The 17,727-nt window shown below is 43.9% G+C and overlaps 1 protein-coding gene across 4 annotated transcripts in view; it reads right to left on the bottom strand.

The window, feature by feature from the left end:
* Window positions 1–1,866: 1,866 nt before the first annotated feature.
* The window catches only part of STK33 (serine/threonine kinase 33), a 1,296,925-nt gene continuing 1,281,064 nt past the window's right edge, over window positions 1,867–17,727 (bottom strand). For all 4 annotated transcript variants that reach the window (XM_086956010.1, XM_086956012.1, XM_086956013.1 and 1 more), the window contains one exon: window positions 1,867–4,625. In XM_086956010.1, coding sequence (XP_086812136.1) covers window positions 4,410–4,625 — 216 coding nt within the window. In that variant the 3' untranslated portion in view covers window positions 1,867–4,409. The remainder of the gene's footprint in view (window positions 4,626–17,727) is intronic.

Raw genomic sequence — 17,727 nt, 5'->3', positions numbered from 1 at the left:
TTTGATTTTATTGTCAAAATAGGATGACAGCGAGTAAACCCATTCCACAGTGGGGTTGAATACGGATTGTTCCACCTGACGGGCGGTAAATTCCTTCTGTATTTTGTAAAGCTCTTTACTAGAGTGGGCCGCTTTATTTATTCTTTGAGTGAGTTAAAGTGTTTTTGCTGTTTTTATATTTTTTAAATAGTTGGAGTGTGCCATTTTGTAATTCTTACGATTTTCCAGCGTTCTGGTTTTTCTCCACAAACGTTCCGCTGATCTGCTGACCATTTTTTCTTTTTTTAGAGCATCGGTGAACCAAGAGGACACAATGGATTTTACATGAACATTGGTTTCTGGGGTGATTTTATCGAGCGCATTCCTAATGGATGCTTCTAGCTGGGTTAACATTAATTCGACATTATTTGATTTTTCTTTAGGAGGTTTAAAATGAGTCAAGAACGCCTCCGGAGTCATTTTACGCCAGGGTCGAACTAAAGCGTTTTTTTATGGATTCTAAGACTTGACCCGTTCGGCTTAGGAAAGCTAAATTTTAAAAGAAAGGGATCAGTCCATATCATGGGCAGCGGGGGTTCATTAGTTAGATTGGGCATGTTGGTGAAGATTAGGTCTAGAGTGTGCCCGGCCTGGTGTGTTGGTCCTAGTACCCTTTGAGTTAAGCCCAGAGTTTCCATGGTGGTAATCAGGTGGCTGGAATCTAGGTCTAGGGATAGTTCCGCATGGTGATTGAAATCTCCCAGCAAAATGAAATTTTCCGTTGCTAACACATGTGAGGCTATCATTTCTAAAAGATGGTTAGCAAATTTGGACTTTTCGCCTGGGGATCTGTATACCAGGGCTACTCTTCCAAAAGAAGTCTTGTTGAGCTTCATATTAATAATCAGGATTTCAAGCATAGGATTAGAGAAGGACTCTAGCAAGGTGATATCAATGGGTGCCTTGGCTGCCATAATGCCTTGTACCCCACAAAACACAGATAGCCTTGGCACGACCACTGGATGGGAATGGGGAAATAAACACCCTGCAGGTTGAGTGACATCATCCAGACTAGTAACAATTGGGTTAGGGTCAGCATCTTGAACTTTTCCTTTTGAGGAAAAAGTTCAACTCCTTGAGGACCCAGATCAGATGCAGCAGAATCATGGTCCTTTTTATTGCTTTGGTACTAACTCCACTGTTCCTTTCCTCCGAAGTGCCACCACCTCTTGTTGGAGGATGGCTAGTTAATCCACAGTGGAGGAGGAAGAAAGGAGCGGGATGATGATGGCGCCTGAAGGAAGGAAATGGTGTAACCTCTTTCAACTATTTGAATAATCACTAGTCCGATGTAATGGCCTTCCAGGCTGGCAGAAAGGAGAACACTCGCCCTCCCACAGGCTTCTGGTGTGGTTAGGAAAGAGAACTGTGACTGCTTACCCGGGGAGTGGGCAGTAGAGGATTAAGAGGAGGAGGGTTGCTGGAGAGATGTACAACTTTTTTCATTGCCTCGAACTACTCTTGTATTGGCGGACCAATGGATTTTGGGGTGGTTGACTTTGTGGCTGGTAATATTGTCGCTGACAAATGTACAAGCCCATAGAAAATCCCCAAAAGTTACCAAATATCCTATTGTCCCTCTGGGTTTGAGACTTTTGAAGGTCGAGTGAGAGGTTTGTTGCCTGGCTGACTTTAAACCTCGCTAGGGCAGTGTCCACTTTTGTCTCCAAACAAACAGATCCCATTGAAAGGGACATCAATGAGACAGATCGCTAGAGATGGTCCTGACTGGAAAGATACATCACGATAGTATAATTTCCAATAATTCAAGTTCAACTAATACGAATAACTCAAATAGACCAAAAGTTGCAATGGAAATAAAACGTAATTATGGAAGAAGTTTTATTTTACAATGATGTGCATGAAAGTGTTATTTACAAAAGAAAATAAGAAAATACAGTCTGGTCAAAGGGATATTTAAAAGGAAATATAAGAAAATACATTTTTCCCATTCCTCCCCATCCTCTAAACATTGCACCATAAACATTTTTGGCTTATTGCCAAAATTCTAAATTAAGGGGAAGCCAAAATACTTAAAACGGTGTACATTTTAAACAAATGCAAAATAGAAATTAAAAAAAAAATCCTTTTAAAGTACAAAACTGTTTGAGAGATGTTAAACAGACAATCGTTGTTTCCATCTACAGGATTATTTTCAAACTGATTAAATATAATCAACGAATTTCAGAACATTCCATCATAATCTGTTTTCCTTTTCTCGAGTCAAATGATTTTAAATATAACCTGCATGAATTGGGCATAAATCACAGGGGCACATTTCTTACTGTACACATTTCACTACTGCCACCTTTTGATTAAAGCCCGTAATGTACCCTGTGAACATGACATACCAGGATGTTACAGAACACTTGCTATTTTCATTCAAATTATTTAGTGCAGTATTTTATTAGCACACCACGGTTTCAAATGCAGTAGAACATTAACGGTTTCTGCTCAAATTGTAGTCAACTGTGGAAAAGTGCATTCTGTTAAGTGGTGGAGAAACGCCAGAAAGACATGCTGAAAGACTATAGTTGAGGGGGCAGCCTTTTTATGAAACATAATGCCTTAAATGGTGCAAATTATGCCGCAAACCCGTTCTTTTCTTTGCATGTTGAAATTACAACATAAGGAGTAGCTGGAATATTTACTGCAACTGAGGAAGGTCGGGCATTTTATTAATTGCACGTCCAGTGGCAACTTAAAACTGGGAACATATCCTATTGGGCATACTGTGTGCCAGCAAACAGTAAAATAAATTGCATCATAGAGCTAAGAGAAACACACAGGGATGAACTACTTATTATCTGCCCATTTATTTTAATAGTCTCATTCTTTGTTTTGCTTCTCTGGAGCCAACGTGGGCCATATTCACTGGATTTCTTGCACATCATTTGTCCTCATTTTTTTTATTCTATAGTATACTGATGCTCCGATTTGTTAGGGATCCTATGCTAGTATCTCTGACTGCCACATAAGGCATAATACATTTTTTGATATATATCAATGACTCCTCGCTTATTTCTTTTTAGTTCAATTAGTTTGATACGTTTTGATTTTATACGGAATAAAGCAGTATACTTTTTATGCGCACTTGTGTAATGTATTAATATGTTTTCATGTTGTCTATCCTCAGTCAACTATTTGATCGTCAGGACTTCGCAGGACAAAAGTGGCAACTGGGATGTTATATCTATTTCCACCAAAAAGTACTGGCGTGGAAGTAGCAGCTATAACAAACCCTTGTTACCAATGCATATGACTAGTTAAGAGTTACATTCACCTGAGTGGGGAGATGTATGCTGCAGGGTAGCAATGTAACTGCTCAGGCAAAGCATGCACAAAACAGAAAGATTATCCACATAATCCACTGCTCCCCCACAAAATAATTGCACAATGATTATGTTCACAATTATTGTGTAAAGCCTACAGCGATTGTTTAGGCCTAGACCATGGCACGGATCGATCCAATGGAAAGTGGAGAGATCCAAGCCAGTGGCAGGCAAGTTTACACGTGACAGCTTCCTTTACACAGAGCTTGCATTTGCCATTCCTCAGCGACTGAATGTTCGTGCCATGGCATGCAGGCAAATACGTTTTCTGTAAATGTGCCACTCGCAGCAGCACATCTACAGTTCCCCAACTACTACTCCCCATAAATAACTATTTTTCAAGTAGTGAATAATGAAGGCTGATAACCCTTTCTCCGCCACTGGTACCGTGGCAGGAAATGTGACATCAGAACTTGCCTGTAACAAGTTGCTGTAGACGAGTACTGTTTTCATTCATTTCTTTCATGCTTGTTCTAATGTAGGAACTAGCATGTAATAAAGAATTTCTCTGCACAGATGTGTGTGTGTGCCAGCATTTTATGTCTCAAAAGGTGCAGCATGTTTGAATTCATTATATTAACAGGTCACTAACTTTATGCCTCACAATGTTTAGAGTTATAGTGGGATAAGTGATATACAGAAAGCTTTGCAGGCATGTAACATACATAATGCACAAATATACAAACATATGAAACTGTAGGAAGATTGCTAAAGGGTTTATGAAACCCTTCTCGGAGGTATGTCTACTGAGAAGTAGCGGATACACAAAATAAATTATGCACATTTAGACGAAAAATATAAATCCACAGTTTGCAAATAACAAAATTAAGCATATGTCCTTTCACAAGTTCTTAGAGTTCACAATAGTGTTGCAGGCTAACGTCACAACAGGCATTTGGAGCGTTCTGCACGCCCCAAGTTTCAGAAGACCATAATGTCAAACATTTCAGAATCCTGTTCATGTCCACCTTAAAAGCCGAAACCTTATTTTGGCACAAAAACGATAATGTCATATATACTGTTCATCGTGGTTGTTTCCTATGTTGTTTTTTTTATCTTTGTACTGGCAATGGATTTGACTGGGGTTTTCTGTCCTATAAGCTGGGTGTTGTGAGCAGGGGACTTGCTTGTTTCTCCCTTAGCAGAGGGAGCAGCTTGTTTCGCAGTAGATGTGGTAGGTGTCACACAGTTCTCTGGATTTTCCTGAATGCGTTTTGAGTGTGGCAAGGGGGAAACCTTCCCACCAGAAGGCGCCTGTAATAGAAAAATCACACATTAACAAAAACATAATATATTAAACAAACTGTCCATCTGAAATAACACTTTAGAAGGCAAAGAACAAGAAGAGTTGGAAAGAAAAGTTACTTATATGCAGAATCTATCTTTCTGGTGGATAATTTATCTACCTGCAGATTCCTCACCTATAGAATAATCCCAGGTGTTAGACTGGATCCACAAATTTCAAAGCGCGCACATCACCGGTAAAGGGATGCTTGCTTCGAATTTACACCTGGAGGGATGTTGCATGACATCACCAAAGTCATATAGTGCCCCTGTCAGTTTCCACGCATCTGTTCCCACCCTTAGAGGCCAAAGGACGGTGTGACATCAATAGAGTAGTGCAGTTAAAAAAGGTATGCATATTTGGGATCATTAACTTTCCCTATAACTATCCATCAAACAGGATGGCAGGAGGGTCTGTGAGGAATCTGTCTGGAGATAGAGTATCCACCAGGAAGATCATTACCACAGGTAAGTTACTTTTTCTTCTGATGGATACGTCACCCTGCAGATTCCGTCACCATACCCACCTACGAGGAGGGTTGATGGATGGTGAAACCAGGAAATCCTGCAAGACAGATTTGCAAAATGTTCATCCCTGTGCACTTCGGAGTACAGGCAGTAATGTCCTGGCAGTAATGATTGGCTAATGTGTGTCGAGATGTCAATATGGCTGCATTGCTGATCTCTAAATTGAAACACCTCTTGCAAGAGCAGAAGCAGTGGCGTTGGCCCTGTTAGCATTGGCCCTGCTTCTTTCTGGTGGTTGACAAGTGCCTATCAGGTCCTAATGGAGTGGATGATCCAACTTGACAGAGTGCTTTTCTGCACTGTTGAACATAAAAGAGCAATCGGTGCACCACCGTATAAACAGTAAAACAAATTACAAAGTCTGTATCCAGAGTTGTATGCTTCAATTCCTCTTTTTTATTAATTACAATTTGATTTGAACGTAACATGCAACATTTAGAGTAGAACAGCCAACGCGTTTTGTCCAATACAATGGACTTCTTCAGGGCATATGCAGAGTCCTCATCCATAAAGCACCATTATATCTGTGGAAAATGCAAATAGTCAGCGTGTTATATGTACGCCGGGTCTACATACCAGGAAAGGAGAATTCCTATGAACGCATTGCTCCAGCGTGTATCATGGTGCTGAACTGATGGTTCTGTCTGTCTTGGGCCACCTTAATTGTGTGTGTGACCGGCGTATTACCGACTCTTGATGCACCGCATATTATCGGAATTTTGATATTAGGACATAGCTACTTACAATTGTTTTATATCATATACAGAGTGATTAATCTGTTCCGTTCCAGTTACATAAAACACACTGACTATTTGCATTTGCCACAGATCTAATGGTGCTTTATGGATGATGATTCCGCATATGCCCTGAAGAAGTCCATTGTATTGGACGAAACAAGTTGGCTGGTTTACTCTACATGTTGCATGTTACGTTCAAATTAAATTGTGATTAATAACCAATAAAAAAGAAATTTTGAAGAATACAACTCTGGATATAGGCCTTGTCATTTGTTTTACTGTTCATGTAGTGGTGCACTGATTGCCCTTTTATGTTCAACATTGTCAAGTCCAGTTGAGGGCCGCACCTTGACAGTGGGGGGCTTAACACTGTGTGCACAAAAATTTGGGGTACTTCCCTCTTTTATCACTTTGGGGATAACAGGTTAGGTGCTAGCTGCTGCAGGGTTTCACTGTCAATTGTGCATTGCTTTTCTGCCCTGCTTTACCCTCTTGGCATCACAGTACCTTACGAAGAGTCAGTCATCCAGATGAATGTCCTTATTGCAGTGCAGGTATTAGTTGACTCCCGCCTTGGATAAAATCTATTCAATCACTCCTTCTCCTTTCTGAGATACAAGGTCCGAAGGGTGATAGATTGAGACAGGAGGAAAGGAGTCACCACCTTTGGCAGGAAAGCAACCTGGTTCTCAACACCAATTTGTTAGAGTAAAAGGAAGTAAAGGATGGATGGGAAATAAGACCCTGCAACTCTCTTACCTGTATGGCTGAGATTATTTCAACTAGAAATCACTGTTTTGAAAGTCAAAATCCTTAATACAAATTTGTGCACGGGCTCACCCGGAGTCCCCATCAGACAACTTAAGAATAAGGGCCTGATTTAGACTTTGGCGTATGGGTTACTCCACCACAAAAGCAACAGTGCCGAAATAGAGAGAGACACTGGCGGAAGGACTACTCACCCGAAGCCAAACTCCTATATAAAGAGTCGGTAGCAAAATACAAACAGCTTATCACGGACGCAAAAAAAAAGTATTATTGCAATAAAATTGAATCCGCTCAAAATTCCAATAAATGCCTATACGAGACCACCAAACAACTAGCGGGTTTCTCTGTGGATCTCACACCTCCCCCGTCTCAAACCCTTTGCGACGCTCTTTCCAAGTTCTTCTTTAGCAAAGTTGATGACATTTACAGGGTTTTCGCCAATAACGCTACTCTATCTCACAGGCCATCAACTCAACCTGGAGGACCCACTCTCTCGCAGTTCAGCGAGGTCACGTGTCCGCAGGTGCTAAAAACTGTATCCACCATCAAATCGGGATCGGCCCTCGACCCATGTCCCTTGAAGGTCTTGAAACCCATCATAGATACAGTCTTACCCTCTATAACCAACATCTGCAACTCCATGTTCAACACCGGCATCTATCCCGAGTCACTAAAGAAAACCCTAATAAAACCGTTGCTCAAGAAACCTACTCTTGATAAAGAAGAACCCAAAAGCTACCGCCCCATCGCCAGTCTCCCACTATTAGCTAAAATAGTGGAAAAAATTATGAATACTCAACTCTCCTCCTTCATCGAGGATAACAAATGCCTAGATGAAACCCAGTTTGGCTTCCGTCGCTTTCACGGAACCGAGACGGCCTTGGTCAAAGCGGCGGACGACATCAGATCCATCCGGGATGCGGGAGGCACTGCCGTCCTGATTCTTCTAGACCTGTCAGCGGCCTTTGACACGGTCGACCACACCACCTTGGTCGACCGTGTCAAGAGCATAGGCATTCAAGGTAAAGCCAAAAATCTTCTGGCCTCTTTCTTGGCCAACAGGACCCAGGTCGTCACTGTGGGACCTTTTGAATCCTCCCCCCTGTCACTACCGTGTGGAGTTCCCCAAGGCTCATCCCTTAGTCCGACACTTTTTAACATCTATGTGTCGGACCTTGCCAATGTCATCAGGGCACACGGGATGAGCCTTACTTCATACGCTGATGACACTCAACTGGTCCTTGCCGTCAAAAATGACGGACTTCAGAAAGCCAACATGTTCAAACAGGGCATGTCGGCCGTCGGGAACTGGATGTCACACAATTGCCTGAAGCTAAACTCCGATAAATCGGAGGTTGTAATCTTCGGCAATCTTTCTCCAGAGTGGTCCCCTCTTTGGTGGCCGTCATCCATGGGCCAGCCCCCAGTCCCGGTGGACAAAGTGAGGAACTTGGGAGTTATGTTCGACAACCGCCTGAACTTTCTTCCACACGCCAACCAGATATCCTCTTCAGCCTTTTATAAACTTAGGCTCATCAAAAAAATTCTGCCCTTCTTACCTGAAAACATGGCGAAAACACTGGTAAGCTCCCTGGTGCTCTCCACCCTAGACTATTGTAACGCTTTGTTTCTAGGGGCCCAGGAGAGAGTGTTAACAAAAATGCAGTCTATACAGAACGCAGCCGCCAGGCTCTTAGGGCGAATCCCCAAATTCCATCCGGTCTCTCCCACCATAAGACAACTACATTGGCTTCCGGTGAGGAACAGGATTATGTTCAAGACCTTATGTCTGGTATATAAGGCTCTACATAACGCTGCTCCAGCGTTCTTCACTCAGAACCTTACCCCTTACTGTCCATCTAGAGCACTGCGCTCCTCCACCTCCCTGGACCTGATGATCCCCCGAACCAAATCTGTCAACTGGGGCGACAGAAGATTCCTTGTGGCTGCTCCAAAACTTTGGAACACACTGCCTCATTCGATCAAGACCGGCACGTCTCTATGGTCTTTTCGAAAAAACCTCAAAACTTGGCTTTTTAATCAATAATCTCCTAAGCCCCCTTGCTGGCTAAACATTGCAGTTACTTAGCGCTGAGATGCCCACGGGCCTTCGTTTCGCGCTTTATAAATGTCAAATAAATAAAATAAATAAAAAAAAATAAAATGTGACAACTTTCCCGTCTGCCTTATTACAAGTACATTATAATCTATGCCACTGGTTCCCAACCTTTTGACTCCTGGGGACCCACTGAATCACTAGAGGAAGCCGGGGAACCCCAAGCAATTTGTACGATTTTACATTTTAAACATTAAAACTGTATGTCGCAAAAAATACACAAACAAGTACACACCAAATAAATACTCAAATTACTAAAGATTTTAATAGTTTATATTGAAAGAATATGCAAAAATCTAAATATTTTAATGGGAAGGCTAGTGCTGCATCTCCGTGACAAACTTATCAATGTTTGGTTTTATTTCGAAAGTTGAATCCTTGGTCAGATTCTACATTTTCCAAGAGTTTCTGTATTTATTTTTTAGGTACATAAATCTGAGAAACCTTTTTCATATAGATGCATACACATACATGCCAACATTTTAGAAGAAGAAAGTGGGAGGTTTAAAAAAAATGTTCAAGAATGCATTTTCCACATCCACGTCTATTGAAGCAGGGGCAATATCAGGTCGAAAACAGCCTGAATCGGGTCTATTGGCATGTATGTATATAGTGGTCTATTTAGCAATACAATAAGCTCCCGCTCTCGCCTGGGACCCCAAAGCAGTCCTGGCAAATTGTGACAGCCCTACCCCCAAAATGCAGGTTTTAACCCCTTCGCTTCTGATGACGAGCTCAGCTCGTCATCAGCCACGGTGGTCATGTGCGGATGACGAGCTGACCTCGTCATGTAACGCGGCTTTTAGAAAAAAGCCGCACAGTGGAAAAATAACCGCTGCAGCGATGCGGTTAAAGGTAAAGGGCCAACGAAGGACTGCCCTGCTGCACCGAGTGACCAGCAAAGAGAGGCTGCACCGACAAGGACTGCAACTGCTGTACCTAGTAACTATCACCTATGGGTAGGATCAGCCGTTGACTCAATCGAAGCTTAGTAACCTCCACTGCATATCTTTTGCAGTGTATTCTGAAATCTGAACATGGTCAGAGAAATCCACTTGATGTTGGGCCCACTTGGACTTCAGATCTAACTGCAGAGCCTGCATATGCCACCTGGTGTGCTTGACAGCAAGATGCAGGAGGCCATCAGTCCCAGCAGCCTCAGAGTAGACGTCACTGAAATCCAGGACAGACTGAAAGATCAGGATCATAGCTTGAATGTTCTGGACTCTCTTTCCTGGGGGAACGGCTCAAAACTAAAGCACATCCACAATGGCTCCAATGAAGGGGAGTGTAAGAAATGGAGTTACTGGTTGGGGGAGGGGGAATTATTCTCAAGCAGGAACCACAATCCTTGTCAGGGTGAAGTCACAAGCAAACCCCATATTAACCTGTGCCCAACCCTCTGGTAACTTGGCACAGAGCACTCAGGCTTAACCTAGAAGCAATGTGTAAAGTATCTATGCAGCACTTCGAAGAGTGAAAAAGAGAAAACAACACAAGAAAATCCCACACCAATTTTTAAACATAGACTACATTTTAATAATAAATTAAGACCTAAACAACAAAAATCCAATCAGTAGAACTGGAGAAATGCAATTCTAAAAATTTCAATGACAGGGACAAAGTTGCAAGTGCAGGCCAACCACGATGTAATGTAGGCTGGCTTCAGGGACCAAGCTAGGCCCGCTGAACAAGAGTACCTTAAATCATGGTCGCTAAGAATTGTTGAGTCCCGCCGCAAGGATGTATTGCTCAGCCGAGGAAATGTGGGGTCCTGGTCAAAGATGCGTTGTGCAGGGTCGGTTCCAAGGAGCTGCGAGTCCACGATGTGAGGTTCTGCATCGTCGTTGAGGAGGCCTTCGATGAGTATGCATTGAGTATGTGTTGTGCACCAGCTGGTTTCGAAGAAGCTGCAGAGCTTACGAGGTGGAGTCCTGCATTGTCGTCAAGATTGTGGTCAATGACAGTCTTGCGATGCGAGGGCCCGCATCAGTAATGTGACGCGCAGCAGCAGTTCATATGGGGGTGCAGGTTGCAATTCAAAGTCCCTGCATTGGGAAAGTCCATGCAGCCGAGGGAAAGCGTCAGTTCTGCTCAAGGTTGCTCGGCGCAGCAGAGGAGATCTGTCGGTCCTGATGGATCCACAGCCCTTGGAGTCAATCTGGGGTCTTGAGTTCAACAAATGTAGGTACCGTCCTTTTCACCCAGGCAAGAGGGCAGCAGGTCAGCACAGCAGGGCAATAGTCCAGCAGAACAGCAGTCCACCAGAGTGGCAGTCCTTTTAGCAGCACAGCAGTCCTTCTTCCTGGAAGAGTCCACAGGTCCAGAAGTATACTGTATAGTTGGGGTGTGACATCCAATATTTATACCTGGTGGCCACTTTGAAGTAGAGGCAGCTTCTAAAGGCTACCACACCTCTGAATTGTCAGGCATCCCCTTCCTCCCTATCCAGGCCCCAGGTTGACTGATGTCACATTAAACTAGTGGCAATCTCTTCTAAGAGTGCTAAGGCAGTGATTTTCTGATGTGCTTGTGTGGTAGGGGACAACTCTTCCCCCTCCTTAACTCAAAATGGGCACTCCTGCCAACACCTAGCTTTCCTTTGAGCAATACACAAAGCCCAACTACCAGCAACCCCATGTCATGTAACACAGGAACAGTCTGCAGGCACTAAGGACCAGATGTAGGTAATTCTTTTTTACCGATTCATAAACACCGAATTGTACCGATTCGGTATTTATGAATCGGTAAAATAGAATGGGGGAGATTTAGGTATCTACCGATTCGGTAAATACTGATTCCAGCAAGGGTGCAGGGGGTGTTACTTTGACACCCTCTAGCACCCCAAATACAGGCATGTGTACCATGTGGCACACAGACATGCCCTAAGGGCATATGTCTGTCAGTCACATGGCATAGGTGTGCATGCACACATGTGCATGCACACCTGGATTCGGTATTTTACCACCCAATTGGATTGGGTGGTAAAATACCGAATCTGTAAGGCCTTAGGGACTCAGAAGAGTCCCACCTACATCAGGGAGTTACCGAATCAGTAAAAATACCGATTCGGTATTTTACCGATTCGGTAAATTTACCGCATCGGTAAAATAGGGCCCCTACATGCCAATTCCTAAATACTGGTCGGTAACGGCCGAAATCGGCCGTTACCGACCGGTATTTGGGCTCCTACATCTGGCCCTAAATGTTTAGGACAAGGCCAACTTTCTAAAAGTGGCATTTTCAGAATTGTGATTAAAAATCTCACTTTACCATTAAAGAGGGTTTTTTATTATAATTCTTTTGACAACAAACTCAACTTGTCGATCTGTTCCCAATTGGAAGTTACAGCCTATTAAATGTAATGAGATAACTCAAATTTTATCTTATGGGAGAAGTAGGCCTTGCAATAGTGAAACACAAATTTAGGAGTTTTTCACTACTAGGACATGTCAAACTTAAACGTACATGTCTAACTTTTTGAATACACTGCACCCTCCCCTCTGGGCTGTTCAGGGCATTCCCTAGGGGTGGCTTATATGTATTAAAAAGTAAGGGTTGGGCCTGGCAAAAGGTTTATTTTCCCCAATCAAAAGGGCAGTTTCAAAATGCACACAAAGGCTGGCGTTTGGATAAAATATTGCTTGAAGAATATAAAGGACAACAAAATTGTGAAGGTAGATTTCTTTAGGTAAGGAAAGTTTTACTGTACTTAACTCCACATATATGCAGGGCCACTGAAATTATGTGGTAAGAGAGACCCACATTTTGCAGCAGGGTTGAGTAAAGAAACGGCAAATTATGCAGCATAATATGGCAGAATTTGTAATCGAATTTCTTAGAGTTCCTAATTTTTAGGTCTTGCATAGGCAGCGCATGCGCTGCCTCTCCGAGGCATTAGGTAATCAGTATTACTAGTGAAACGCCACCCATTGCGCTTCTCTTTGTTTTGTCGCTTGCCATTGGTGAAACCTGGCATTGCTCTTCTTATCTTGCTCATTGTTGGCCAGTGGTCTGATACATCACTTCCGTTTACTTTAATTTCTGGAGGAAGCAGCAACAGTTAACTTACGCTTCAGGGCGGTATCTTTTAATGTAGGGACTACTTTCTTGTTGTTTTGTCATGGCGCCTCATACGTTTAATATGCACGGCCACTTTCCTCGGTCTTGCACGGCTGCTTACTCAGTGTTGTCACCCCCCCACCACCACCCACCCCTCGCTCCATGTTTTTAAAGGTTGCTTTTTGTCATTAGTGCTCCTGCCCTCCCTCCACCCTCCCAGCTCAAACACAGGGTTTACCTTAATCAGATGGCGAATGAGCTCGGACTGGGGTAGCCGCGTTTAAGGGGGGGATTCGCTTGTTGCAACTTATTAAAAGAAAATGTCTCCCTTGTGCAGGTTCGTGCACGCTGTTGCTTTCTATCATCATTGCTTCTGCCCCATACCCCTCCCATCTCAAATACAGCGTTTCTCTCAATCAGACGGTGAATGAGCATGGCGGGAGGTAGCCATGTTTCATTGGGGAGTCCCTTGCTTTTCTTTTATGCTTTCCAAAACACTCACTGATATTTGGTGCCTGGTGCCTCCTCTCACGCCCGGACAGGACCAGGACGCACTTGAGCCCACAGTACTTCTTTCTATAAGTACACAGCACTCGGGACCCTTTCTCTGTAATCCGTCCAGGGTGTCTGTCCTCAGGAAACAACGCTCTTGCACCCCGTGATCGGATAGAGGTTTGGCGCTATCTAAGTCTGGGTTGATCGGATAGTAGGCTTGGCGCTACCTAGGTCTTGGCGGCAGTGCTAGGGAAACAACGCCCTTGTACCCGTGATCGGACACGGAGCTCGAAGCTACCCTTGTTTGGGGGTGCTGCCCAGGGGGTACAGCCGTCTTGTGCCCTTCGGTGCTAGCAAGGCCGGGGCGCTGCTCTACCCCTTGTGATTGGGGAGGCGGCAATGCGGTGTTTGTGTGTGCCGGATCGCCGCAGCCGGTTTGTCACTGACAGCCAGGGGAGTATCTTGTGTGCTTTGTCAAAGAGTGCTTTAGTGCTCGCGTGTCCAAAAAAAGCAGGCAGCCAATGCATCAGGCTAGGGGGCTTTCATGTCAGCAATCCGTTTCCAAAGACGTTCTGTTTCTGAGTCACTGGAGCTTTTAAATAGCTCTCTTTAGTTTGGAGAGATCATTTGAATGCGCTATTCTTGTTATTTCTTTGTGTGTACGGCTCTGTTTTACAAAATATTCTTAACAATTCAAGTGTTTCCCATCTGTGCCTCTATTATTCAAAAATATAAACTTGCGCACACTCATTTTTTTAGCTGCTTGTCATACATCTCATATATTAATCTGCATTGTTTACAGCCCCCCCTCCCCATTTGGGGGTTATTTCTTCTTTTAAACTGGAGCAGTCGACACCAGTGCTTGTGGTTTACTGAGCTGTGATGTAAACATGGCTATAAATCTTGCTCTTATCTTGCCATATTTGTTGTACATTCAAAGACCAAGGTCTGTTTTGGCTGAAGCTGCCTCCTCCTCCCTCCTGCTTTTCAAACTCACGGCCTGACCGTCATAGTCCCTGCCTTCCTAAAGTTGCTGCCACCTCCGTCTCACAGCTCAACAAGGATTGGCAATGCAATCGGTTTCGCATTTGCAAGAGTTTGAGCTATTCGCATTGTAAACGACAATGCGTTTTATTGATGTGTTTTGAAAACCAGCAAGCGGTGCATAAACATGCACTTTGTACATCTAGTTGTAGCCTACGAGAAGCAAGTCTAGCAGTGACTGTGTCAGTTTTACTGCCAGCCATGCTTCTTGCAAGCAATGACTATAAGTAGGAAGTGTGTGTTCACACACCACTTGCAGGTTTTCAAAAGACATAACTAAAAGACATTACTATTTATTAATGCCAATTGCTCAAACTCTTGCAAATGCGAGACCTATTGCATTGCAAATGCTTGTTAAACTAGGTAACATTGTCTGTCTGGTCGTTTGTTGCAGCTCATTAGCACCAGTTTACTACCCAAATATAGCAAGGTGACCAGCCAGCTTTGCAAAGGGCCTTCCACAACACTGCAACACATGTCACTGCATTTTGATGAGGAGTTAGGGATATTAAATCTATACTTATCTCATTGCACTTACCTTCTCGATATTTTGGTCCTTGATATTTTTGACAATATTCTGTCAACACAATATTTGTTTCATCGATATTCTGTCAGACAACAGCCAGTACTGAAACAGGTTTAAAGGGCAACTTATGTGGGTGGCACAAAGCATGCTGCAGGTCCACTAGCAGCATTTAATTTGAATGTGTTACCGCCTTACTAGGGACTTAAAGGGTGTTTAACCTCTTGGCTGCTAGGCGTTTCCCCCCCCCCCCCTGTGCTGGAAAATGCCATTTTAGTGGCACCATGACGAGCTCAGCTCGTCATCAGCACACGACACCCGTGGGTGATGACGAGCTGAGCTTGTCATCAGCATCGAAGGGGTTAAGATCAAATCTGGTGTGCCCCCTCAGTATCTGTTAGCCCTGGTCCATCTTATACGTACCCGCAGTCCTCTCAGACTGACTACTCAGGGAAAATTCTCGGTTCCAGGGTTAGACTGTCAAGTATGGGGGGCGATCTTTTTCCTACTTAAGTCCCTCCCAATGGAATTCTCTTCCCATACCACTCCACAACAAAACGGTCTACAGTGACTTTTGTAAACACCTAAAAACTTGGGGCCCGATTTAGGTAATACGGAAATTCCGAATTCTAAATACCAAATTTTACCGATTCGGTATTTAGAAATCGGTATTTCAGATGTAGGTAAGAATTCGGTAAAAAATACTGAATCCTTAATATTCGTTATTATCGAATCGGCAATTGAGATTCGGTAATAACGAATACCTACCCATTCATTCCTATGGGCTTGGAGGCCCATAGGAATGAATGTGAAGACATTCGGAATTACCGATTGGTTGAACAGGCACCCTTTTAATTTCTTAGGAAGTAATTCAAGACAATAGAAGGTAAAAGAATAAGTAAGAATGAATAGGTTCAACCTCAAGGCATGGACTATGGTGCAAAGGCTGACGAGTATGTATATGTCTCCAGGGGTTACCCTCAGAAGTATTGCAGAGTATTGCGGAGTGTCGAAAATGCGGGGGGATTATGATCAGGGTTTAGATCCTATGAGAGAATCCCAGCATGAACACGATTGAGACAGTAATGTGAAAAGCTGCACTTTGTTGTTTATTGCAAGTAATAAAATGTAATAAGTTTTTTATTTTTTAAAAGGAAAGAGGTCTATAGTCCACCCCGCATTGCGTATACTAAGTTGAACAGAAGCTGGAACGACTGGGGATTGCCTTGCCGAACTTACAACTGTATTACTGGGCGGCGCAACTTAAAATCGTGAACCAGTGGATACATGCACCAAGGGAAGACCCGGCATTTAGAGCTGACTGGGCAAAGCTAGGAACGGACAGTATGTTATGAGCGCTTTATAATAAGCACCAGGTAGCGAAACTGGTGGGACTCACGAGGCACACAACCACACTCTGGCACACAGCACAGGTGAAGTTTGGATGGAGGGGGAAGATCACTAAACTTACCCCACTCTGGGACACAAAAGCACTAGGGCGCTTGAGACACAGTAAAGGCTTTGCCCAGTGGGATAGCATCGGTATCTCCACAGTGGGCGATCTGTGGGAGAGAGATACGGTGGTCCCATTCGCACAACTTCAGCAACAATATGGTTTAGGTCCGAATGCAACCTATAGATACGTACAAATATGACACACACTGTTACAAGCAATACCGCCGAACACTGATGTCCCGGAGTCCTCACCATTGGAGGATAGGCTACTCACCGACTACATGCAGCAGGGCGCAACCTCCCCTACTTATAAGAAATTACTTAACAATCTAGCAGATCCCATACTGACACTGAGAGAGAAATGGGTAGGAGATATTGGGGAAATTGATGACACTGAATGGAACGAGGCGTTGGCTTCCCTAAAAGAGGTGGCATTTCAGCGAAATTTAGGTTATTACAACTCAAAATCCTACATCGCGTATACTATACCAGGTATATGCTTCATAAGATACACAGAGCGCCACACCCGTTTTGTCTTCACGGCTGCGGAGAGGAAGGTACACTTTTCCACACGCTATTGGACTGCCCTCTTGTGGTTGAATACTGGCGGCAGGTGATGCGCACTGTCTCACAGACACTCCAAATCTCCCTGCTACCTGAACCGCGTAAATGTCTGCTGAATATCTGGGACCCGACCGATTTGACCAGGTATGGCCAAATATGGGCGACTCTGGCCATTATGGTAGCCAAAAGAGACATAGCGCAGAATTGGGGCGCATCCAACTTACCCAAGGTTTCCCTGTGGAGTAGGAACATGGATTTACTAATGTTTACGGAGCGGGCGGTGTATGTACTTAGGGCCTGCCCCCGTAAGTGGAATAGAGTGTGGTCGGCCTGGAACACGTACAGAGGGGAATTGTGCGACCCTTTACCAGAAGATGATGACACAAACTCAGATGAGGAGGACGAAGGGGACTAGGAAGGGGCGGAGGGGTTATATGATCTGGAGTGGGTAGTGACATTGCATCGCATTCTAGACATACCTTCGAATACACCTTTACAAACATAGAGAACCACGCAGAACATGGGTACAGATGTGATAACGAACGAGTAGTGTGATAGTTTATCTTGACCTCAGTTACAAGTTAAGTTTGCACACACCAACACAAAAATGATAGACCTACAACTTGCCACCTAAGACACAAACTGTGATTTATGCAATATTTACATGCGGCGCCGCCGGTCCTCAGGGTTGTCGGCCTAAAGGCTGTGTATAAATAGATATGATTGACGGAGAGTCTACAAATGAAGCAGCCGGCCCAGAGGGTTGTAGGCAACATGCTG

The sequence above is a fragment of the Lissotriton vulgaris genome, chromosome 2_1 (genome assembly GCF_964263255.1).
Source record: "Lissotriton vulgaris chromosome 2_1, aLisVul1.2, whole genome shotgun sequence".
Taxonomy (NCBI): Eukaryota; Metazoa; Chordata; class Amphibia; order Caudata; family Salamandridae; genus Lissotriton; species Lissotriton vulgaris.
This window is presented reverse-complemented; position numbering and strand designations above follow the sequence as displayed.